The sequence below is a fragment of the Chlorocebus sabaeus genome, chromosome 11 (assembly GCF_047675955.1).
Source record: "Chlorocebus sabaeus isolate Y175 chromosome 11, mChlSab1.0.hap1, whole genome shotgun sequence".
In the NCBI taxonomy this organism is placed as follows: domain Eukaryota; kingdom Metazoa; phylum Chordata; class Mammalia; order Primates; family Cercopithecidae; genus Chlorocebus; species Chlorocebus sabaeus.
The window spans coordinates 92,484,403-92,507,930 of NC_132914.1; the positions used below are offsets into that span (position 1 = coordinate 92,484,403).

Genomic DNA, 23,528 nt, shown 5'->3' on the forward strand with positions numbered 1-23,528 from the left:
CCCCCAAAATACGGCAGCAGAAATACAACTGCCAGGAATTGGATTCAAATAATAATCAGAGCCTTGTGGTCAATATAGTCAAAATAATAGTGGTGGCGGGGAGAACTGTAGAAAGTAAAGATAACCTGAAAAGTGGCCTTGCTAAGTATCCGTTCTTTAAGAAGTCTGAAGAATGTAAAAGTCTTTTGCAGAATGGCCTTATAAAAAGATAGCCCCCAAATCACAGCGTTTATAGGAACATAGATTGTGGAACCCCATTTTGGTTTGAATACAAAGAGATATGGTTATCCCTTGAAACCTCTCTTCCTTAGTATGTACAACAGACATCTATCTCAGCCCATTCCTGAGCCTCAGCCTCATTCTCCAACCTAAGAGTTTACTGTAGGGTGGCATCAAAAAGGCCAAGTGAAAATGTCCCTACATCCTAAGAACTACAAAAAAATATCATGCTTCTAACATAGCACAAGTTGGTGGATAAGTTTTGTCAGATTTGCTCAGACTTTTATCATTTTCTAAATATGTACCACCACTGTCTGGTACACAGAGTGATTACAAAATTATAATGATAACGCATGTTAACAAAGTATCTTTCCTTCAAGCATCATTAACTCAGATGGCTAATTCTCCCGGCTTTATGGTTCCCTGTTTTCTTTTGTTAACAAGGTAACACAACAACTCACTGGACTCTTACCAAAACCTGGGTCAATCATCACTTGCCACAATTACATCACACTTTGTTTTTTGATAGCACAAAGACAACAGAGGAGAGGAAAAGAAGAAAAAATTACAGATGACTTTAAAGTTTAATTATTTGTCTACTGCACAAATCAGAAATCAGCAATACCATAATATTTTAAAAACTTTTCATTTCAGCCAGGTGAGGTGGTTTTGTAGTCCCAGCACTTTGGGAGGCCAAGGTGGGTGGATCACGAGATCAAGAGTTTGAGACCAGCCTGGCCAACATAGTGAAACCTGTCTCTACTAAAAATACAAAAATTAGCTGGGCATGGTGGCACACGCCTGAAATCCCAGTTACTTGGGAGGCTGAGGCAGGAAAATCACTTGAACCTGGGAGGCAGATGTTGCAGTGAGCCAAGATCACGCCACTGCACTCCAGCCTGGGTGACAGAGGTAGACTCCATCCCAAAACAAAAACAAAAACAAACAAACAAAAATCCTTTTTATTTCTAGTTTTATCTGACTGGAATTCATCGATCTTTTAAGCTTCAAAACAAGTAAGTATTAAAATACAGTACTCAAATTTTACTCCAAATTGGTGGAGGGGACTTGTGATTTTATCTCTAATTAAATCAGGGTTCCACACTCACAGCTCTGAGTCAAAAGTCAAAGCTTTGGCTGACACATACTCTAAACAGGTTATTACTTTCTCTTAACTCTGGTACCAAAGCCATGTTATTTATTTATCTAAAGGGAAACATAAATTCTATTTCCCATCCATCACTGTAAGTTAGTTGTTAGGATAAAAGAATAAGTTAAATTAAAAGTTAAGAAATGTTCCTTAATCAAGTCCATTGAGTCAGAAAGTAGAATGGTGGTTGCCAAGGGCTGGGAGGGAAGAGAGAATGGAGAGTTAATGTTTAATGCCTATAGAGTTTTCAGTTTTGCAAGATGAAAAGAGTTCTGGAGATCTGGTTGCATAAGAAGGTCAACGTACTTGACATTACTGAACTATATATTTGAAAATTGTTAAAATGGTAAGTTTGTGTTATATGTATTTTACCACAGTGAAAAAAGTCCCATCAAAATATTCTTTCTGGCTAGGCACTGTGACTCACGCCTGTAATCCCAACACACTTTGGGAGGCTGAGGAGGGTGGATCACCTGAGGTCAGGAATTCGAGACCAGCCTGGCCAATGTGGCAAAACCCCATCTCTACTAAAAATACAAAAAATTAGCCAGGTGTAGTGGTACGTGCTTGCAATCCCAGCTACTCGGGAAGCTGAGGCAGGAGAATCGCTTGAACCCAGGAGATGGAGGTTGCAGTGAGCCATTGTATGCGCCATTGTACGCCAGCCTGGGCAACACAGCAAGACTCTGTCTCAAAAAAAAAAAAAAAAATTATTTCCAAGTCAAAATATTCCCATGTGCAATAATAGATTTTCAAAAGTAAGCCGTGTACATTGCTTGAGTTCCCACCATTTAAATTGTTCAATTCCATCTTTGATTTTGAAGGGATTACTTTTTAACATGTTTGTTTGCAAGCTTTGTTTTCAATGACTGCAACTTATTAAAGTTTCAACAACAAAAAGAGAAGTGTTCAACATTAGATGGTAGCAAATACCTCAAATTCTCTAACAACAGCAGCAAAACCTGGATTTTTCTTGCACTGTTCATCCAGCAAGGCTATATTCTTATCAAATTCTTTGATGTATGTGGAATACATTTTTAGATATGGTCCCTTTTTTACAAAGATATCAGCAATTCTTTGTTGTTCAGTCCTATGGACAGAGAAGAGATACACAAAAAATATAAAGAGAGTGATTAACATATCTAATGATAAGCAGAGTCCACATCTAAGCCATCAACTTATCTTTTTTTCTTTTCTTGGAAAACATACCTCAAAATGCCTACTTTTCACCATTTCCACTGCCACCATCACATCTTGCCTGGACTCTCACTGGTTTCCCTGCTTCCATTCTTGCCCTCTCCAAACCATTCTTCAGCACAAGGAGAGAGTCTTAAAAAAATGTTTGTCATGGCTGGGCGCAGTGGCTCACACCTGTAATCCCAGCACGCTGGGAGCCAAGGCAGGCAGATTACCTGAGGTCAGGAGTTCGAGACCAGCCTGACCAACATGGAGAAACCCAGTCTCTACTAAAAATACAAAATTAGCTGGGCATGGTGGTGCGTGTCGGTAATCCCAGGTATCTGGGAGCTGAGGCAGGAGAATCGTTTGAACCCAGGAGGGGGTGGTTGAAGTAAGCCGAGATAGCGCCACTGCACTCCAGCCTGGGCAACAGAGTGAGATTCCGTCTCAAAAATAAATAAATAAATAAATAACTCCTTGGTTGGGCACGGTGGCTCATGCCTGTAATCCCAGCATTTTGGGAGGCTGAGACAGGCAGATCACTTGCAATCAGGAGTTTTAGACCAGCCTGGCCAACATGGTAAAACCGTGTCCCTACTAAAAATATAAAAATTAGCTGGGCGTGGTGGCAGGCGCCTGTAATCCTAGGTACTCGGGAGGCTGAGCAGGAGAATCACTTGAATCTGGTAGATGGAGGTTGCACTGAGCTGAGACTGCGCCACTGCACTCCAGCCTGGGAGACAGAGTGAGACTCTGTCTCAAAAAAAAAAAAAAGAAAAGAAAAAGAAGAAAAACTCCTTACCTGGCACACAAAGGCCTGCCCTTTCTGACCCGTCACACTTCTCTTTCTCTTCCCCATTTATCTCCCACCACACTGGCCTTATCTTCTTTGGAGACATGGAATTAATTGCCACTATGCAGACTTCCACTAACGGTTCCACATGCCTGGAAATATAGAACCCTGGCTGGCTCCTCCTTCTCTTTCAGATGTCACTGTAATGAAGACACCACCTTCACAGAGGGCTTTCCTTGACCACCCAAGCTTCATTCGCTACCACAGCACCCTGTTTCAGGTCTCTGCAACTCAGAAACTGCTTCTGATAGTTTTCTTATCTATTTATTTGGTCCTTCCCCTATTAAATGTCTGCTCCATGAAAGCAGGATGTCTGTTTTGTGCACTGTGATATCCTCTGCATACTGAGAACACAGACTAGCACATAGTAGATATGCAAACCTTCTTGAATGTGAAAATAAAATATTTCATCAATTGTTGTTAAAAGTCAATGGAAAAACGTAATTTCAGAAAGTCAACTAACACCAAAGAATATGTATTGACTTGAACCCTAAGAGAAAAATATTTTGATAAATAGAAAATGAGGCTGGGTGCAGTGGCTCATGCCTGTAACCCTAGCACTTTGGAAGGCTGAGGCAAGGGGATCACTTGAGCCCAGGAGCACAAGATCAGCCAGAGAAACACAGAGCAAACTGTCTCTACAAAAAATCTAAAAAATTAGCCAGGGATGGTGGCACATGCCTGCAGTCCTAGCTACCTGGGTGGCTGAGGTAGAAGAATCACTTAAGCCCAATGAAGTCAAGGCTGCAGTGAGCTGTGGTCACACCACTGAACCCTGGCCTGGGCAAGAGAGTGAAACTCTGTCTCAAAAAAAAAAAAAAAAAAAAAAAAAAAAAAGATCGGAAGTAAATAAGCCCCGTTTTTTGTGGGTTTTTTTTTTTTTTTTTTTTTTTTAAATTTAAAACAAGAAAAAAAAAGATGTATTTTTTAGTAGAGACAAGGTTTCACCACGTTGGCCATGCTAGTCTCCAACTCCTGACCTCAGCTTATCTGCCTGCCTTGGCCTCCCAAAATGCTGGGATTAAAGGCGTGAGCCACACGCCTGGCAAATTATATTTTATTTCTATCATGACATTTTTTTTTTTAAAGGAGTCTCGCTCTGTCGCCCAGAATGGAGTGCAGTGGCACAATCTTGGCTCACTGCAGCCTCCGCCTCCCAGTTCGGCCTCCCAAGTAGTTGGGATTACAGGCATCTGCCACCACATCTGGCTAATTTTTGTAAGTTTAGTAGAGATGAAGTTTTGCCATATTGGCCAGGCTGGTCTCGAGCTCCTGGACCTCAAGTGATCCACCCGCCTCAGCCTCCCAAAGTGCTAGGATTACAGGCATGAGCCACCACGCTCGGTCTATCATGACTTTTAAAGACTACATTTTAGTCATTCCTCAGTCCTTAATTGTGTGTTATTTTATACTTAGGCTACAGCTAAGTATAAATTGCTTATGTGCCATATTTACCCAACATATAGAGGAGGCAAAATATTTCCAAAACAAGCAGAGGTACTTTTCTGATTTATATATAAAGAAAGCTTAGAGAAATTTTGATCGTGAAAGTAGGTGACGCTGTTGTCTTGTTCTAATCATGTTGTGCTCCCCATGGTCTTCAACAATAAATTCAATCCTCCTAGACCAATCTTTCTACATTATTTCCACAGAAGTCACCAAAGCCTCTGCATACTTATTTTCTTCAGCCTAGTGGAAGTGGCTCCCAATACTAACCTTTTGGTATTCTTTTCCTATTCTGAAATCTACAGCTTCTACAAGGATGTCATACATATATAAATTTGCCTTTCTTTGGGAGGCCAAGGCGGATCACCTGAGGTCAGGAGTTACAGACCAGCCGGACCAATATGATGAAACCCCATCTCTACTAAAAATACAAAAATTAGCCAGGCATGGTGGCATGCGCCTATAATCCCAGCTACTCAGGAGGCTGAGACAGAAGAATCATTTCAACCCGGGAGGCAGAGGTTGCAGTGAGCTGAGATCGCGCCATTGCACTCCAGCCTGGGCAACAAGAGTGAAACTCCATCTCAAAAGAAAAAAAATTGCCTTTCCAAAACAACTATCCTATTACTTCAGTGAATGGCCTCTTTTTCAAAACTAGAAAGGGAGTTTCACGACCTGCAGCTCCAGAAGGTAAATAAAACATTTAGAAACTATTCCAATGTGAATACAGTATCTATCCACACTTAATCTCAAAAACCTTGATTGCCCAAGTTCACCTACAGAAATATAAATTGGCTGTATGTTGCTTCTGAGGCAGCATTACCAAAGATTTGTTCAAAATAATAGTATTGAGCTTGGTGTGCCAAGGTTGTGAATTTTGGGCCACTGAAAATAATCAATCTGGTCAGGTACGGTGGCTCACATCTGTAATCCCAGCACTAGAGGCTGAGGCAGGCAGATCACCTGAGGTCAGGAGTTTGAGACCAGCCTGGCCAACATGGTGAAACCTCATCTCTACTAAAAATACAAAAAATTAGAAAGGCGTGGTGGCACACGCCTGTAAAAACGCTGGAACCTGGGAGGCAGAGGTTGCAGTGAGCCAAGATTGTGCTACTTCACTCCAGCCTGGGCGACAGAGTGAGAATCTATCTCAAAAACAAAACAAAACACAACAAAATCAATCTATGGGTAACTGCAAAGACAATATATTGAAGCAACTCAATGTAATGAACAATACATCTCTGTCACATGTGGGGCCCTTACGGCTTCATCTAAAATTGGAAACACTAGGAAAATCTGAAAACAGTCCATTTTTACCAGTGCAACATTCTTTCCTCCAGTTCCTTCAGGAGATCCCGGTTGAGCTCATACAGCTGAGGCAAGTAGTATAGGATCTGATTTAGAATCCGGTCCTCAATCACTGGTTTCCCAAGTTGCCTGGAAGCATGAGCTACTGCATCCCGGAAATCCTATTACAGTCCAGAGCAGGGAAAACAATACATACACATGTAACTTGATAACAAGCTTTTATCCCCAGTCCCCCTCTTCCCTAAAATGATACGGATTGCACAGCTGTATTTCCCATGCAGAATTACAAATCGAAAGTACCCCCTTCCTCCTACCCCACTCACTTAGATAGGAAATTAAAAATAAAAAATCGTGGCTGAGACAATTCTTTGATATTCAAATATACCAAATGATATTTATCGTAAACCTTTTAGTTTGATCTCTAAACTTAGCAATTATACTAAGCAGGTGTCTGGAAACTGTAACAAAATTCTAAATAGTCTTTAGAATTATTCCAATACCATCAATATAAACACAATCCATTTATTTTAAAAGTCCCCAGGAGACCTAAGCTAATTTTATTCTGGATTTAAGAGTCCCACTGTCCACTTTCAGTTATCATTTCCCCACAGCTGGTGCGTCCTAGGTGAGGCATGTGGAGAGAGGCACGTGTTGTGGGTCTCCCTCTGTCATCCAGGATGGAGCGCAGTGGCCCAATCTCAGCTCATGGCAACTTCCCGAGTAGCTGGGACTATAGGCGTGTGCCACCATGCCAGGCTCATTTTTGTATTTTTTGTAGAGACGAGGTTTTACCATGTTGCTCAGACTGGCTTGAACTCCTGAGCTCAAGCAATCTTCCCACTAGGGCCTCTCAAAGGGCTGTGATTATAGGCATGAGCCACCGTGACTGGCAGGCACATGCTTGATAATCAGAATCCTGGATCCAAGCCCTTGTTCCTTATTTACTGTGTTTCCTCCGGCCAGACTGATTTTCCTCATCTGCTAAGTAAGTATAATAGTTATGAGACTTTAATTAGATATTGCACATAAAACTTCTTTTGCAATGCATTTGGCATATAGAATTAATGAAACATTTTAACTCTGGACCTGAAATTCTCCCCTCCCGCTTGCCAACCTCTCAATAAATTCACCAGGGTTTACACTTTTCACAAATAAGAATCTTTCTTGGCTAGGCGCAGTGGCTCACGCCTGTAATCCTAGCACTTTGAGAGGCCAAGGCGGGCGGATCACAAGGTCAGGAGATTGAGACCATCCTGGCTAACACAGTAAAACCCCGTCTCTACCAAAAATACAAAAAATTAGCCAGGTGTGGCAGCGTGCACCTGTGGTCCCAGCTACTTAGGAGGCTGAGGCAGGAGAATGGCGTGAACCCGGGAGGCAGAGCTTGCAGTGAGCCGAGATCGCACCACTGCACTCCAGCCTGGGCGACAGAGCGAGACTCTGTCTCAAAAAATAAAAATTAAAAAAAAAAGAATCTTTCTCTTCACATATTATTTTTCATTTACTGTTCTCTAGACTATCTGTACCATGTTTTAATATATGTCAATATCACCACACCCTATTACTCCAGAGGACTTGGAAAGGGTGGGGTAGGAGATAAGTATTTGCCTAGATTTCATTGTCCCCTAAGGGTGGGCCTCAAGACATAAGTAAAACAGAGTGAAATCTGTTCCACAGTCCTTGAGAATTCAAAAACAAAGATTTTTTTTCTGTTTTAGAAATAGCAGTTTTAATTAAAATCTGAAAGGAAAGTTTGGGTAAATGACTAATAGGCCTTATCTTCCCTTACCTTTATTTCCAACTGCTTTCCCTTCAGGAATTTACCGGCAAATGAAATCAACCAAAAAAGGTACTGTTCCTTCCACTGATCTTTTCAACACCTGCCCCTAAAATATGTATATTAACCATGATTTTTTTTTTTTTTTTTAAACTCTGGACAGCCAAAAACCTCACAGATAACTTAAAGTATGTGAAAGGATTCTTTTTCTAAAGGATGGCTATTTTGAAGAAGTCCAATCCTGTTATGCTTAATCAACGCTAAAAATCCCTTCACTTAGGACTCAGTACCTGGGACTAAGTTTATTGATCCAACAGTCACATTAGCCCAAAGGAGCCAACTACTCACACCAGTAACTAAAGGATTAACTTGTATACTTAATTAGTATCATATAAAATAAGAGTATTTAGTTCTCATAGTATTATAAGCTCTAATCCAGAAAATCACTCAGAACATCTCCAGAAACCAAATGGATATCAGCCAAATTTCACCTCCCAACAGCTTGCTTCAATCAGCACTCACATGTACTATGATAAAATAAAGCCACTTAACACTTTTGAAAATCATTAGGCTATCTGCTATCAGGCAGGGCTATAGAATACATTTATTTACACATCATGAATAATGTATTCAAAGCAGAATAGTTAAACATCCTCTATGGTTATCTTTTTTGCTTTTGTTTTGACCAGTTTAGTGACTGATATAATTTGGATGCAAGAGTTCCTTGCTCAGCAAAGCAATAAGCACCACTCTTTCTTCTGGTAGAATAAGTGATGACTATATTTGTCTCCTGGCAGCAGGATAACTTTTGTTTCCCAGTTGGAAGGTATTTCCTCTGCCATGACAGTGACAGTGATGTTAGCTGCTAAGTAACTTAAGGCTCTGGTTTGACACAGCTTTTGCCAGACCCTGCATTCCATATGTCTGCCACCATTGCCAAAAAGGGAACTTGTTTATTTAAGACACATTTAACAGAGACCAGCCAAATACAAACTGAACTGACCAGTGAGATGGCTGCCTCTAATGGATGCCCCTGTCACACACCAGGCAAAACTCTGCTATTCCCAGTACTACTGGATGTTTTTAGGCAGCTCGGAATGGACTGATGGCCCATGATGTCTTCTTTTAAATTGTAAGTAGTATGTCAGAATAAAATAGAAATTTAATAATTAAAATAGTAGAAGTACACTTAATAAAGACTATAAGAATTTTGAGACTATATAGCCATGAAACCCAGAGAGTTACTTTTTTTTTTTTTTTTGAGAGAGGTTCGCTCTGGTTGCCCAGGCTGGAGTGCAATGGCATGATCTCAGCTCACTACAACCTCCACCTCCCAGGTTCAAACGATTCTCCTGCCTGCATAGCTGGGATTACAAACATGTGCTACCACGCCCAGCTAATTTTGTATTTTTAGTAGAGATGGGGTTTTTCCATGTTGGTCAGGCTGGTCTCGAACTCCCGACCTCAGGTGATTTGCCTGCCTCGGCCTCCCCAAGTGCTGGGATTATAGGCGTAAGCCTCGGCGCCCGGCTTACTTTCTTTTTTTGAGAAAGAGTTTTGCTCTTGTTGCCTAGGTTGGAGTGCAGTGGTGCAATCTCAGCTCACTGCAACCTCTATCTCCCGGGATCAAGTGATTCTCCTGCCTCAGCCTCCCAAGTAGCTGGGATTACAGGCGCTCGCCACCACGCCTGGCTGATTTTTGTACTTTTTGGTACAGATGGAGATTTCACCATGTTGGCCAGGCTGGTCTCGAACTCCTGACCTCAGGTGATCTATCTGCCTCGGCCTCCGAAAGTGCTGGGATTACAAGCGTGAGCCACCACGCCCAGCCTCTTTTTTTTTTTTTTTTTTTTTTGAGACAGAGTCTCGTTCTGTTGTCCAGACTAGAGTGCAGTGGCGAGAACTCAGCTCACTGCAACCTCCGACTCCCAGGTTCAACCATTCTCTTGCCTTATCTCCTGAGTAGCTGGGATTATAGTTGTGTGCCACCACGTTTGGCTAACTTTTTGTATTTGTAGTAGAGATGGGGTTTCACTATGTTGAACAGACTGGTTTTGAACTTCTAGCCTCAAGTGATCTGCCTGTCTCAGCCTCCCAAACTGCTGGGATTACAGGCGTGAGCCATCGTGCCCAGCCAGAGAATTACATATTCTAAGTAAGCACTTGACAAAGATTCTGTACCAGTCAGGTTCCTGAATCTTTTCTTAGGCCCATCTGTGCACTTTCTTGCAAAACCCAGTTTTAGCAAGAACCTCCCACCTTTGATATTGTTCGGGTTCTTCATCCTCTACCATTGCCCAGGTGATGTATGATCATCCTGGCTGGTCCGTCTTCTGCAAGAATCCCATTAAGTTGGTTTAGCCAGAATCTCCCTTCCTCCTGAAGTTTCTTCTTAGTAATTTTCCATCCACTAACTCCCACTTTGCTCCTCCTTGGCTATAAATTCCCACTTGCCCATAATATATTTGGAGTTGAGCCCAATCTTTCTCCACTACTGCAAAATCCCATTGCAGTGGTCCCTATGACTATTGTTTTTTGTTATTGAGATGGCGTCTTGCTCTGTTGCCCAGGCTGGAGTGTGGTACGATCTCGGCTCACTACAACCTCCGTCTCTTGGGTTCAAGCAATGCTCCTGCCTCAGCCTCCCGAGTAGCTGGGATTACATATACCACCATGCCCAGCTAATTTTTGTATTTTCAGTAGAGACGGGGTTTCATCATGTTGGCCAGACTGGTCTTGAACTCCTGACCTCAAGTGAACTGCCCACCTCGGCCTCCCAAAGTGCTGGGATTACAGGCATCAGCCCCTGCTCCAGGCCCCCTAAGCCTATTGTGATAGTCCTGAATAAAGCCTGCCGTACTGTGCTTTTGCTTCGATAGGTGTCATCGAATAATTGGGTTCCACTCCCAGTTATGGCCTCCATAACCACATGCAGCAGCCCTGGCCCCAGTCTCATTCCCTTACCTCTTGGGCCACCATTTCCTGACAGCTGTGTGCTACGGCCCCACTGCCAGATGTAACTAATTCACACAGGAACCACTAGCAGAATCTTTAACTTCTCAGCTCTTCATGAACCTCAACCACTGCCAAAACTGGTGCCACCGGGAGGAGGTGACATCTTTTTTTAATAAAAGGATGATTACAACATATGTCTGGTTATTTTTCTAAATGTTAACAACCAGGATAATTTGGGAAAGTGTGATGACACTAAAAAGCCAGAGGCAAAGCTATTTTGAGGCAGAAGAATCTAAATTCACCAAAACCTCCTTGACGAAATCAGTGAGGATGCAAGACAGCAGGATTAGCCCTTCAAAAGTTAGATCCAGAGTTTAATTTTTCACACTGGAAAAGCCAGGTGAAAAAAAATATTAAAGTAGTGGGGGGAGGAGTTAAGAGTGTGAAAATGTTAGTTAGCGGTAGAGTTTGCTGGCATCAAGTACCTAGACTTCATCCTTACAACAAAACCTACCAAATATTCTGCATGCAAAATTGAATCACCTACACTGTAGTTTCTGGTCATAAAAAGCAAACACTTGTTTAATGTGGAATTTGTAGAACTAGAAATGGGCCTCTGAATTATGAAGCATATGATAATATTATTCTTACTAATTCCCCAAAACCTACAAGTAAGAATCAGATCAACTTTAAGTTGATCTTTAATTCTTTTGAGATATTAACATATCAGCCTTGCCAGCTTGAATCACTTAGGGAAGACCTCAGCAAAAAATCAATGCAAATAAAATCAAGTACGAGCATCTGAGGCAATGAAGCACAAAACAGATGGCCTTGTTCATGGGGTCAGGCTTTATATCTCCAGCACCAACAAGAGGTATGTGACTTAATTACCAGCTGTCCTGACCCAGCTGCCTGACCTCAGGGCATTACTGCACTACTACCATGACACAGTGAATTACAAAGACCAAAGGAACATATGGACAGACATGGAGCTCTACAAGGTTCCCTGTCCTCATGAAGGACACCAGGAATCACTTCACTTTAAGCAAAAGCAAAGCAGCTGTGGGGGTCAAAGTGCTACGATAAATATGCAGAAATGAGTGTGAAACTATGAAGTAAAAGCAGACGTGGGAAAGTCCCCACATTAACCATTTGACTTTGTTTTTAAAATGAAAATATTTTCCCAATGAAATTATTCTTCCCTCTCTATATGTAGACCCGGTGATACGGTATGTAATCATCAGTGGTGCATAATCATCAATGCAAAACTGTAGAAAACATAACTGAAAGCAATCTTTTATGTCTAGTTTCCAATCTCCTTTAATAACACTAAAAAGTAATCATCATAGTATTGCTAAGTGACCAAGATCTAGCTTCATTTTCATCTTTAGAAGATGAAAAACAAGTTTCTCTGGTTTCCAGGGCAACTAAAAGAATTCTGAAAGCAAGCTAATATATCCAAAGATATACTATATTCTATACAGCATGGTAGAGATTTCAAATAATAATTTTCTTTTTTTTTGAGATGGAGTCTCGCTCTGTCGCCCAGGACGGAGTGCAGTGGCCGGATCTCAGCTCACTGCAAGCTCCGCCTCCCGGGTTCATGCCATTCTCCTGCCTCAGCCTCCCGAGTAGCTGGGACTACAGGCGCCCGCCACCTCGCCCGGCTAGTTTTTTTGTAGTTTTAGTAGAGACGGGGTTTCACCATGTTAGCCAGGATGGTCTCGATCTTCTGACCTCGTGATCCACCCGTCTCGGCCTCCCAAAGTGCTGGGATTACAGGCTTGAGCCACCGCGCCCGGCCTCAAATAATAATTTTCAATCAGTTACTAAAGAACAACTGAGTACAAGTGGTCAGACAGACCAGACTTCAAAGTCTAGTTTTGCTATTAAATAGTGGGTTATTTTTGACAATTAGCTTATTTTCTTCATCAAAAAAAATAGGAATAATATCTACTTGATAGGGTTGTTATGAGGGTTAAAACAGATAATTGATGTAACATAGCATGCTGCAAGGAACATAGAGAGCACTCAACAGTACACCATTTATTTAACTAAAGGAGATTTGGTTAAGTTAAATGATCAGATGAACATCATTTAAGATCCACGAATCACCTTCCCTCCCTCTCTCCACAAGTCCCTGAAGGCTTGGAAAGAGAACTGTGAAACAGAGGCATCTAAAGAGAAGGAAATAGCAAACCAAGGTAGGGAAAACACTTCGGCAGCAAAACAAAGGTACTCTGAACAATGAGCTTCATTCAGTGAAGGACAGTTCTCACGTGAAAGAAGCTCCTCCAGAGTGAAGGTTTGGTAGCCATGTCAACAGAAGCTAGAGGAAGATTCTTTACAACTAAAGAAGAAATGCTGAAAATGGTTCACAAGACTCAAAAGACAGGGTGTATTCAGTAGAACAGGATGAAGCGATTTTAACACGGACAAAAAACCAGGAGAACTGAGAAAGTCTTCTATTCCTTCACAATGCATTAAAAAAAAAAAAAAATCTTTTCTACTTAGTAACAGACATCTGGATGCCTAGGGTAGCCTTGCCTCTGCCTCTATGGATTTTATTGAGCCTCTCAAATTTTCAAGGGGATGTAAGTCTCCACCTAAAGAAATTAGTGAAGCAAAGATGCTTCATTACTAATACTATATAGCCAGTCCATCTTTGTCAAAAAAAAAAAACCCTTCCCAATATATATATAACATATATAATATTTTTATATATATATTTAACATATATAATATATATTTTATATATATACACACACTTTTTTTTTATGGAGTTTCGCTTTTGTTGCCCAGGCTGGAGTGCAATGGCGTAATCTCGACTCACCGCAACCTCTGCCTCCTGGGTTCAAGTGATTCTCCTCCCTCCGTCTCCTGAGTAGCTGGGATTACAGACATGCACCACCATGCCCGACTAATTTTTGTATTTTTAGTAGAGACGGGTTTTCTCCATATTGGTCAGGCTGGTCTCGAACTCCCGACCTCAAGTGATCCGCCTGCCTTGGCCTCCCAAGGTGCTGGGATTACAGGTGTGAGCCACCGCACCCGGCCCAAATATTTTTTAAATGTATACTATTCGTACATTTACGTAATATTTTTATAGAGATATTTACTAAGTCTAGCTCCCATCAGAGAGCAAATAAGACAACCAAAAAAAACCTTCCTATTACTTGTACTTCATTATATCACATGTCTACGGTGTGGTGGGGATGTTCAAGGAAGAGCAGCAAATATACAAGAAATTCATTCTGAAAAGTCATTTATTTATCAGACATATTATAATTTATATGAAATGACAATAAGCTTGACACTCAACAAATTTGTTAGGGCGACAAAATAATGTCCTTTTTTTTTTTTTTGAAAAAGGGTTTGCTGTGTCATCCATGCTAGAGTGCAGTGGTGCAATCAGCTCACTGCAGTTTTGAACTCCTAGGCTCAAGGGATTCTTCTGGCTCAGCCTCCTGAGTAGGTGGGATTAGAGGTGTGTGCTACCCACGCCTAGCTCTGTCCTATCATTTAAAAAAGAAAATCTATTACAAAAGAGAACTGTCTGGGCATAGTGGCTCATGCCTGTAATTCCAGAACTTTGGGAGGCTGAGGTAGGCAGATTACTCAGGAGTTCGAGACCAGCCTGGGCAACATGGCTAAAACCCATCTCTACCAAAAATAAAACAAATTAGCCTGGCGTGGTGGATGCCTGTGGTCCCAGCTACTCAGGAGGCTGAGGTGGGAGGATCGCTTGAGCCCAGGAGTTAGAGGTTGCAGTGAGTGGAAATCGTGCCACTGCACTCCAGCCTGGGTGACAGAGTGAGATCCTGACTCATTAAAAAAAAAAAAAAAAAAAAAAAAGGAGAAAGAGAGAACTTACCAATATTACCAATATAGCCAAAAGTCAACATGAGAAACTATTCACAGGGAAATATTTTCTCAAAACAAATGAGCAAGGTTAAGAATTTTTTAAGAATTTCCAAAGCTAGAGATTTTTCACATAGGAATCAGGCCCCTATTTTTGTTTTGTTTTGTTTTGAGACAGAGTCTTGATCTGTCACCCATGTTGGAGTGCAATGGTACCATCTTGGCTCACTGCAACCTCTGGATCCTAGGTTCAAGTGATTCTCCTGCCTCAGCCTCCCAAGTACCTGGGACTATAGGTACACCACCACATCTGGCTAATTTTTGTATTTTAGTGGAGATGGGGTTTCACCATTTTGGCCAGGCTGGTTTCGAACTCCTGACCTCAGGTGATTTACCCACTTCAGCCTCCCAAAGTGCTGGGATTACGGTCGTGAGCCACCACACCAGGCCAGGCCCCTGGGTTTCTGTTGGACCAAGTACAGAGCACAGGTAATCATTTAGTGAATGTGAATCATCCATAAGTGTAACCCACTTTTCATGTTCATATGTATCCATTCAAAGAAAACCTGAAAATAATAGTTTGCCAAGACATAAATTGATGTATATTTGATGAACCTTTCATTTCTCCACAATTAAGCCTAATTTATGATGTTAATAATTATACTACCACATAAGTAAACTGTCACTTCAACTCCTTTTTTCATTGTTTCATTTACCTTTTCCTTTTGTTTTACCCCTTTCTTAAGTCTTAATATCTTGCCTAAATATAATTGAAATAAAGTAACACTAAAAGCACTTTAACTGCCAGTGCATAATGAAACTTGTGAAAACCTGCAAGTACAAAGGAGTGCAAGAGAAAAATGAATATGCACCCAGACACACATCATAATTCTTTCCTAACAAGTCTGTTCAAGTTGACAATTATAGGCTGGCTGCAGTGGCTCAGGCCAGTAATCCCAGCACTTTAGGAGGCCAAGGCGGGCTGATCACTCGAGCCCGTGAGTTTGAGATCAGCCTGGGTAACATGTCGAAACCCCATCTCTACAAAAAATACAAAACTTAGCTGGACATGGTGGTGAGCGCCTGTAGTCCCAGCTGCTCAGGAGCCTGAGGTGTGAGAATTGCCTGAGCCCAGGAGGTTGAAAGGCTGCAGTGAGCTAAGATGGCACTGGGCAACAGAATGAGACACTATCTCAAACCAAAAAAAAAAAAAAAAAAAAAGTTGACCATTTAAAAAACGGAAAACACAACTAAAACTTAGTTGTAAAAATCTCTATTTCTAATCTCTCCTAAATGGAGGTGGTAAAAGGAAAAACAGTAAGAAAATTGTCTATTTCAAGTCTGTTTCTGGGAGCTTATTTAGATAGGAGAAAAACACTTCTGGACAATGATAATGATATCCTTCATGTATTGCTAATGCAAAACTCTAATAGCAAGTATCTTCAGCAAATGCCTAAGAAAATAAATTATCACCTTAAAAACTGTTATGAAGACATAAAGTTTGAAGACTTTGGACATATAGCTACTAAGACTCTTTCAGAAATCATCTTATCTACATATACATGAAATACATTTTAGAAAATGTCTATCATTAAGTTAGTAATGCTGAAAACTTCTAGGGGTAGGGAAAGTACAAAAGGGAATATTACTAGGCTTCAAAAAAAAAAAAAATTAGCAGATACTTACGATATGCAAAAGTTTTAACACATCCACAAACCTGTAAAAAACAGCAATGAAAAAAATGTTTTAATGTGCCAATGCGGGGAAAACAGTCTTCTGAATTGTAAACTGGATACCTACACTTTCTCTGAGCTCATGATCTCCTTGGCAATATGATGAATTTTACTTTTCATTCCATTATCTTCATCCTGTGGATAAGAGCACATTGAGCATGAACTCATAAAAGAATAATAAAGATCAGTTATGAGCTTGTCAGACACGAATTTTAACTCTGATACTTGTAAGTTTCCTACTAGCACACAGTTCATACTACATAACATTTCAAATGGCAAACATGGAGAACTGGATGAGGGATAAACCATGTCACAGAAGTAGCTGAGAGCAATCAGTAATCTTCACTGTCATTAGCTGGATTGATGAATTGCTCTGAGTAGCTACAGAACCTTGCTAGGACACAACCATCAGTGGTTCAAAATGGAAGTCACAAACTAAAAAGGCTACAGGGAAAATGGCCCCTTACAGAGAGATACCAGAAGAAGAGTTATTTGGGTGTGTACAAATAATTTAAGAATTTGGCCAGGCGCAGTGGCTCACACCTGTAATCCCAACACTTTGGGAGGCCGAGGAGGGCGGATCACATGAGGTCAGGAGTTCAAGACCAGTCTGACCAACATGGAGAAATCCCGCCTCTACTAAAAATACAAAATTAGCCGGGTGTGGTGGCTCATGCCTGTAATCCCAGCTGCTCAGGAGGCTGAGGCAGGAGAATCGCTTGAACCCAGAAGGCAGAGGTTGCAGTGAGCCAAGATTGCGCCATTGCACTCCCGCCTGGGCAACAACAGTGAAACTCCGTCTCAAAAACAAACAAACAAACTAATTTTAAAAAAAAGAAATTAGTGAATATCCAACAGGAATGTAGATGAGAACTTCACCTTAAGTAAAGGTATTTTAACTCACAACTTAAATATAGTCTGAATAGGGCTCTTCTTCAATCTATACCAAATATAAGTCAACACTACAGTCACAGGCTCTACGAATTTCCTTAAAATCCCTTTTAGATATATGTTCGTAGAGTCAAGGCAGTTTTATTCTAAGGAGCTGAAATGAAATTCTTTTGTGTGTGTGTGTGTGTGTGTGTGTGTGTGTGTGTGTGTGTGTGTGTGAGAGAGAGAGAGAGAGAGAGAGAGAGAGAGAGAGAGAGAGAGAAGAGAGACGGAGTCTCACTCTATCGCCCAGGCTGGAGCGCAGTGGTGTGATCTCAGCTCACTGCAACCTCCGCCTCCCGGGTTGGAGAGATTCTCCTGCCTCAGCCTCCTGAGTATCTGGGACTACAGGTATGTGCCACTGCACCTGGCTAATTTTTTTCTTGTATTTTTAGTAAAGACGGGGTTTCACCGTGTTAGCCAGGATGGTCTCAATCTCCTGATCTCATGATTCGCCCGCCTCAGCCTCCCAAAGTGCTGGGATTACAGGCGTGATCACTCACCTTTTAAACTACACATAGCTCTATATTCCTTAGGAAGACTGCTGTCTTAAGCACAGTCTGACTTTGACCTGGTAGACAATGTATCAGGTACTAATCATACATAAGTGTCTACACACACATACACACACACGGATAACTGTTATTTTGAAAAAATATTTTAGCAAGTCCAAACTTTTCTATCACAATGGGGTTCTCCATATAATCTGCAGATAGAAAGTTTAATGTTTACAAACTACAGTGTATAAATTTTAAATTAGAAATGAGCTTGGCATGGTGGCTCATGTCTGTAATTCCAGCACTTTGAGAGGCCAATTTGGGAGGATTGCTTGAGCCCAGGAGTTTGAGACCAGTCTGGGCAACATAGCAAGACCATGTTGTTAGTAAAAATAATAATAATAATCATAATAATAACATAAATAAAATTAAAATTACAAATGCATTAAAAATGAGAAAAACAGAAACCAAAACCATTTAGGGAACTGAAGCCCTGACTCTTCATTTCCAAATAATGTGACACCCCTTAAAGATCAAGAGGGGATCTCATCAGTATCTTTAAAGAAATGCAGGTACACTATAGATGTAGAAGCATTTGATTACTGGAGTCAGCTAAAATGTGTACCATCTCTACACAGAAATTTCAAGTAGCTGTTACTTTATTTTTGGCATCTACCCTTTGTTTCCTCTCCTCTTTTTATCACTCTCCTTTTGATAGGTCTCTACTCTGTACCTTTTTTCCTCTCCTTCTCAGGACCTTGCTCTACCAGGGCCTGCATCACACAGACTTGTGTAGAGGAGGCTATTCCACACAAAAATTAACTAAAAATGTGAAAACTGTAAACTTCCAGAAGAATACATTTTTAAAAATCCTTATGACCTTGAATTAGACAGTTATTAGATATGACACCAAAAGCATAACTGATAAAAAAAATTGATAAATGGAACTTCATAAATTGTTTATGCTTCAAAAGACACATCATTAAGAAGATAAAAAGATAAGCCATACACTGGAGAAAATATTTGCAAATCATGATTCTGAGAAAGAACTAGTAGCTAGAATACATTAAGAACTCTGATAGGGCTGGGAGTGGTGGCTTACGCCTGTAATCTCAGTATTTTGGGAGGCTAAGGCAGGCAGATCGCTTGAACACAGGAGTTCGAGACCTGGGCAACAGGTGAAACCCCATCTCTAAAAACAATACAAAAATTAGCTGGGCATGGTGGTGCACACATGTAGTCCCAGCTACTCAGGAGGCTGAGGTAAGAGGATCACTGAACTCAGGAGGTTGAGGCTGTAGTAAGCCATGATTTGAGCCACTGCACTCCAGCCCTGGTAACATAGCAAGACCCTGTCTTCACAAAATAAAAAAATAGAAAACAATTAGCCAGGCATGATGGCACACACCTGCAGTCCCAGCTACTTGGGAGGCTGAGGTGGGAGGATCACTTGAGCCCAGGAATTCGAGGCTACAGTGAGCTATGATTGCAATATTGCACTCGTTTAGGCGACAGAGTGAGAACCTGGCTCTTAAAAACAAAACAAAACAAAACAAAATTCAGACAACTCAAACAAAAACGTTGTGTTTGAACGCATGCCTGAAACCCTGGCAATTTGGGAGGCTGAGGTGGGAGGATCACTTGAGTACAGGCGTTTGAGACCAGCCTGGGCAACAAAGCAAGATCTCATTTCTATTTACAAAAAAAAAATTAAAAAAAGAGATAAAAGACGTGAATGTGTGAAGAAACATCTCACCGAAGAAGATATAAGAACGGCCAATAAGTACATACAAAGTTGTTGAACACAGTTAGTTATGAGGGAAATGCAAATTAAAACCTCAATGATATACTTCACACCCACACAATGGCTATAATAAAAAATAAAAAAATACCTAGTGTTGGTGAGGATGTTGACCAACTGGAACCTTTATCTATTGTTGGCGGGCATGGTAGCCCTTACTCATACGGTGTGAAAAACGAAAAACAGCTCAGAGCAATCTGAGCTATGTGAGGTACGCAAAATTTATCAGGCCCAGAGAAACATGAGTATGAGACTTCAGTAATGTACCAATCCCCATGCCCAGGTGCAACTGTTTAAAGGCATTTTTGTCCCTGACCAGCTGCCTCCACCCAGTCTCCATGTTCCTAGAATTTGTGAAACAAAGAACAATGTAAAGTCAATCAAACAGCTTATGATATTTTAATATAAAATTATTGATAAACAGCTTAGGAATTGCCTCTTCTTTTCCTTTAATTTTTTAGGTATGTGCACTTCCACTTGTGCGGAAGGTTGAGGCAGGAGAACTGCTTGAACCCAGGAGGTGGAGGTTGCCATGAGTCAAGATCTCGTGCCATTGCACTCCAGTCTGGGTGATGAGAGCGAAACTCCGTCTCAACAAAAGCAAAACAAACAAACAAAAAAATCCACTTGTGGCTGGACATGGTGGCTCATGCCTGTAATCTCAGCACTTTTGGTCAAGGCAGGTGAATCACTTGAGGTCAGGAGTTCAAGACCAGCCTGGCGAACATGGTGAAACCCTATCTCCACCCAAAATAAAAAAATTAGCCGGGTGTGGTGGCGAGCATCTGTAATACCAGCTACTAGGGAGGCTAAGGCAGGAGAATCACTAGAACCCAGGAGGCAGAGGTTGCAGGGAGCTGAGATCGCACCACTGTACTCCAGCCTGGGCAACACAGTGAGACTCTGTCTCAAAAACAAAACAAAACAAAACAAAAACCCCACTTGTAACTGCTCCTAACAGGAGTCCTGAATCTATGCTCCAGGCTTGTAGTCCTCAAATTTGGCCCACATAAACTCTGTACTTATACTAAGCATGCCTCATTTTTTTTTTCCCATTAGGTCGACAGGGTTTTCTGCTGTCTCCTAATGTTATTGAGCACAGAATGTGTATTTCTTCTCCTTGTTATTCTGAGATCATTTTCAAGAGAAAGAAGTCAGTACCCTCTTTACACTTTCATTTTAAAATCTGAAGTTCGTAACTGACTTTCCGTCATTTGATAGCAAAGTTAGTAAAATAAAACAGTTCTACCGCCAGCCCATTCACTGCTCTACATATAAATTTGAAAACATTAGTGATCATTAGAATCACAGGCAGATCTTAAATTTCAGATTCCCAGGTACTGTCTTAGGAATTCTGATTGTGTAGGTTTAAAATGGAGCATTAAAAGTAGATGTTAGAAGAGGGAATTACACAGGGCACCATGGTTCACACTTGTAATCTCAACATTTTGGGAGGCAGGAGGATCACTTGAGGCCAGGAATTCAAGGTCAGCATGGACAACATAGTGAGAGCTGAAAAACACACACACACACACAAAATAGCCAGGCATGGTGGCACATGCCTGTAGTTCCTAATCACTCGAGAGGCTGAGGTAGGAGGATCACATGAGCCCAGGAGTTCAAGGCTACAGGGAATGATAAATAACAATAGCCCTAGTTGGCCGGGTGCAGTGGCTCACACCTGTAATCCCAGCACTTTGGGAGGCTGAGATGGGTGGATCACTTGAGGCCAGGAGTTAGAGACCAACCTGGCCAACATGGTGAAACCCTGTCTCTACTGAAAATATAAAAATCAGTTGAGCGCGGTGGCGCACACCTATAGTCCCAGCTACCTGGGAGACTGAGGCATGAGAACGCTTAAACCTGAGAGGCAGAGGTTGCAGTGAGTCAAGATCATGCCACTGTACTCTCCAGCCTGGGTGACAGAGTGAGACTCTGTTGAAAAATGAATAAATAAATAAATAGCCCCATCCTTCAAGAAGTGAACAAGGGAAACAAACCGAACATACAAATAACTATATATAAGCACAACGATGAAAAGTGCTGCCACCTTGAAGGACAGAAAGACCATACTCAGGAAGAGGTGTGTCAAGCAGGAAAGGCTTCACAAAGAATAAAGCATTTGATGACTCCAAATCACTGTTTAAACACACTCCATCAGCTACTCCCATACTAGCTACTGCAGATACCAACTCATTAATGCCAGAAACCTGGACTCTTCTTTTTTGTCCCCAGTCACCTTTTATTATTACAACTGAGTCAAGTCCTGTCAATGTGTCCTGAAGATTTAAAGCTTAAAGGATCCTTTCCTCTCCTTTGATGTTGCCTCCTTACGTCTTGCCCTCACTATTACAGCAACCTAAGAGGTTGCCTTGGCTCTGTGTCTACTCCACTGCAACCCCTTCTGTACACTGCCACTAGAATATTTCTAAAATGCAAATATAACCAGGTTAGTTCTCAGGCTAAATGTTAGCAGCTCCCTATCACAGATGGATAACAAAGATCCAAGTTTCCTTTGCCAAGTATACTAGGCATTTCACGATGTGTCCACTTACCTTCACCAGCCTCCTCCCTCCTCCTCCACACTGTGTACTATCTATCCCATCACGCTGCAACTCCAGCCGTGCTCTGCCCTTCTGTGTCTGTCCCTTTGAGCATATACCTTTCCTTTTGCCTTGACTTGTTTCCCGATCACTTTTTCTCCCTGAAGATTTCTGTCTTTCATATTCCAAACATCCTTTAAGACAACACTCCAACTTTTTTTTTATGATGGCTGCCTTGATATTCTTTCCCTCCCACTATCAAAGGACAAGATAACTTTCTTGTTCATGTAATGTTTATAGGACTTAACCCAGTAGACTGTTTTTACTTGCCGAAATGTCTGAATTCCCTCTAGTCTCCGATCCAATTCACCCTGTACCCTTCTGCACATAGCACGCTGCTTGGTCCACTGTGCAATCAATATTTATGAATAAGCAAATGTGTACAAGGATGGCTGCCACCTTCTCAGAATCTAAGACAGAGCACACTGCTTTTGAAGATGTGTTGCATAACATGAAAATGCAAACTCAAATGAACTAAAAGCTTTAATCACATAAAAGAGTAGGAGGTTGGACTAAATGATTAAGGCCTTTTCCAATTCTAAGGTTCTAGGAGTCTATATATTCCATTGTCCATTTTACCTTCTAAACCAGGAAAGCTACAGGGCTAAATAAAGAGGTATAAAAATTATTAGAAATAAGTCAATGGATTACTATCTTCAAAGTGGACAGAAAGCCAAATATAAATTAAAAAAAAAAAAAGACAAAGTTAAAAGCTCTATATTATCTCCAACTTGTAAGAACAATGACTGATTCTGACCCAAGTCAAACAGCGATGGAAAAACACACACCCCATGACATCTCAACTTTTCAGCTAACGAAAATCCTCACTTAAATTACATTGCATTTCAAAGCAGTTCCCTGTTAAATAACAGCATCTCCCAAAAGTACACTGCTGTGGAAGTTGAAACATGAGCCACAAACAAATGAAATAACTGTCAAGGTCATAAAATAAGTCAAACAAATTCCAAAACAGAACCTTTGATCTGAAATCCAGTTTTATGTTCCGATCTCTTGATGCTAGCCCAGCTTTGTAAATTCTTAATTGTGTTCTTATCATTTCACATTTGTTCACTACAAGTGATGTTCAGTGAAATTTATCCATTCCTCTTTTTTTTTTTTTTTCTTTTGAGACAGAGTCTTGCTCTATTGCCCAGGCTGGAGTGCAGTGGTGGGAATCTTGGCTCACTGCAACCTCCGCCTCCCACATTCAAGCAAT

The 23,528-nt window shown here is 41.2% G+C and overlaps 1 protein-coding gene across 3 annotated transcripts in view; it reads right to left on the bottom strand.

The window, feature by feature from the left end:
• FGD6 (FYVE, RhoGEF and PH domain containing 6) overlaps positions 1-23,528 on the bottom strand; it is a 137,448-nt gene that overhangs the window by 60,103 nt on the left and 53,817 nt on the right. For all 3 annotated transcript variants that reach the window (XM_037996690.2, XM_008004289.3, XM_073021004.1), the window contains exons 4-7: positions 16,549-16,616; positions 16,435-16,465; positions 6,165-6,316; positions 2,303-2,459 (exon numbers count right to left, since the gene is read on the bottom strand). In XM_037996690.2, the coding sequence (XP_037852618.2) occupies positions 2,303-2,459; positions 6,165-6,316; positions 16,435-16,465; positions 16,549-16,616 (408 nt within the window). The remainder of the gene's footprint in view (positions 1-2,302; positions 2,460-6,164; positions 6,317-16,434; positions 16,466-16,548; positions 16,617-23,528) is intronic.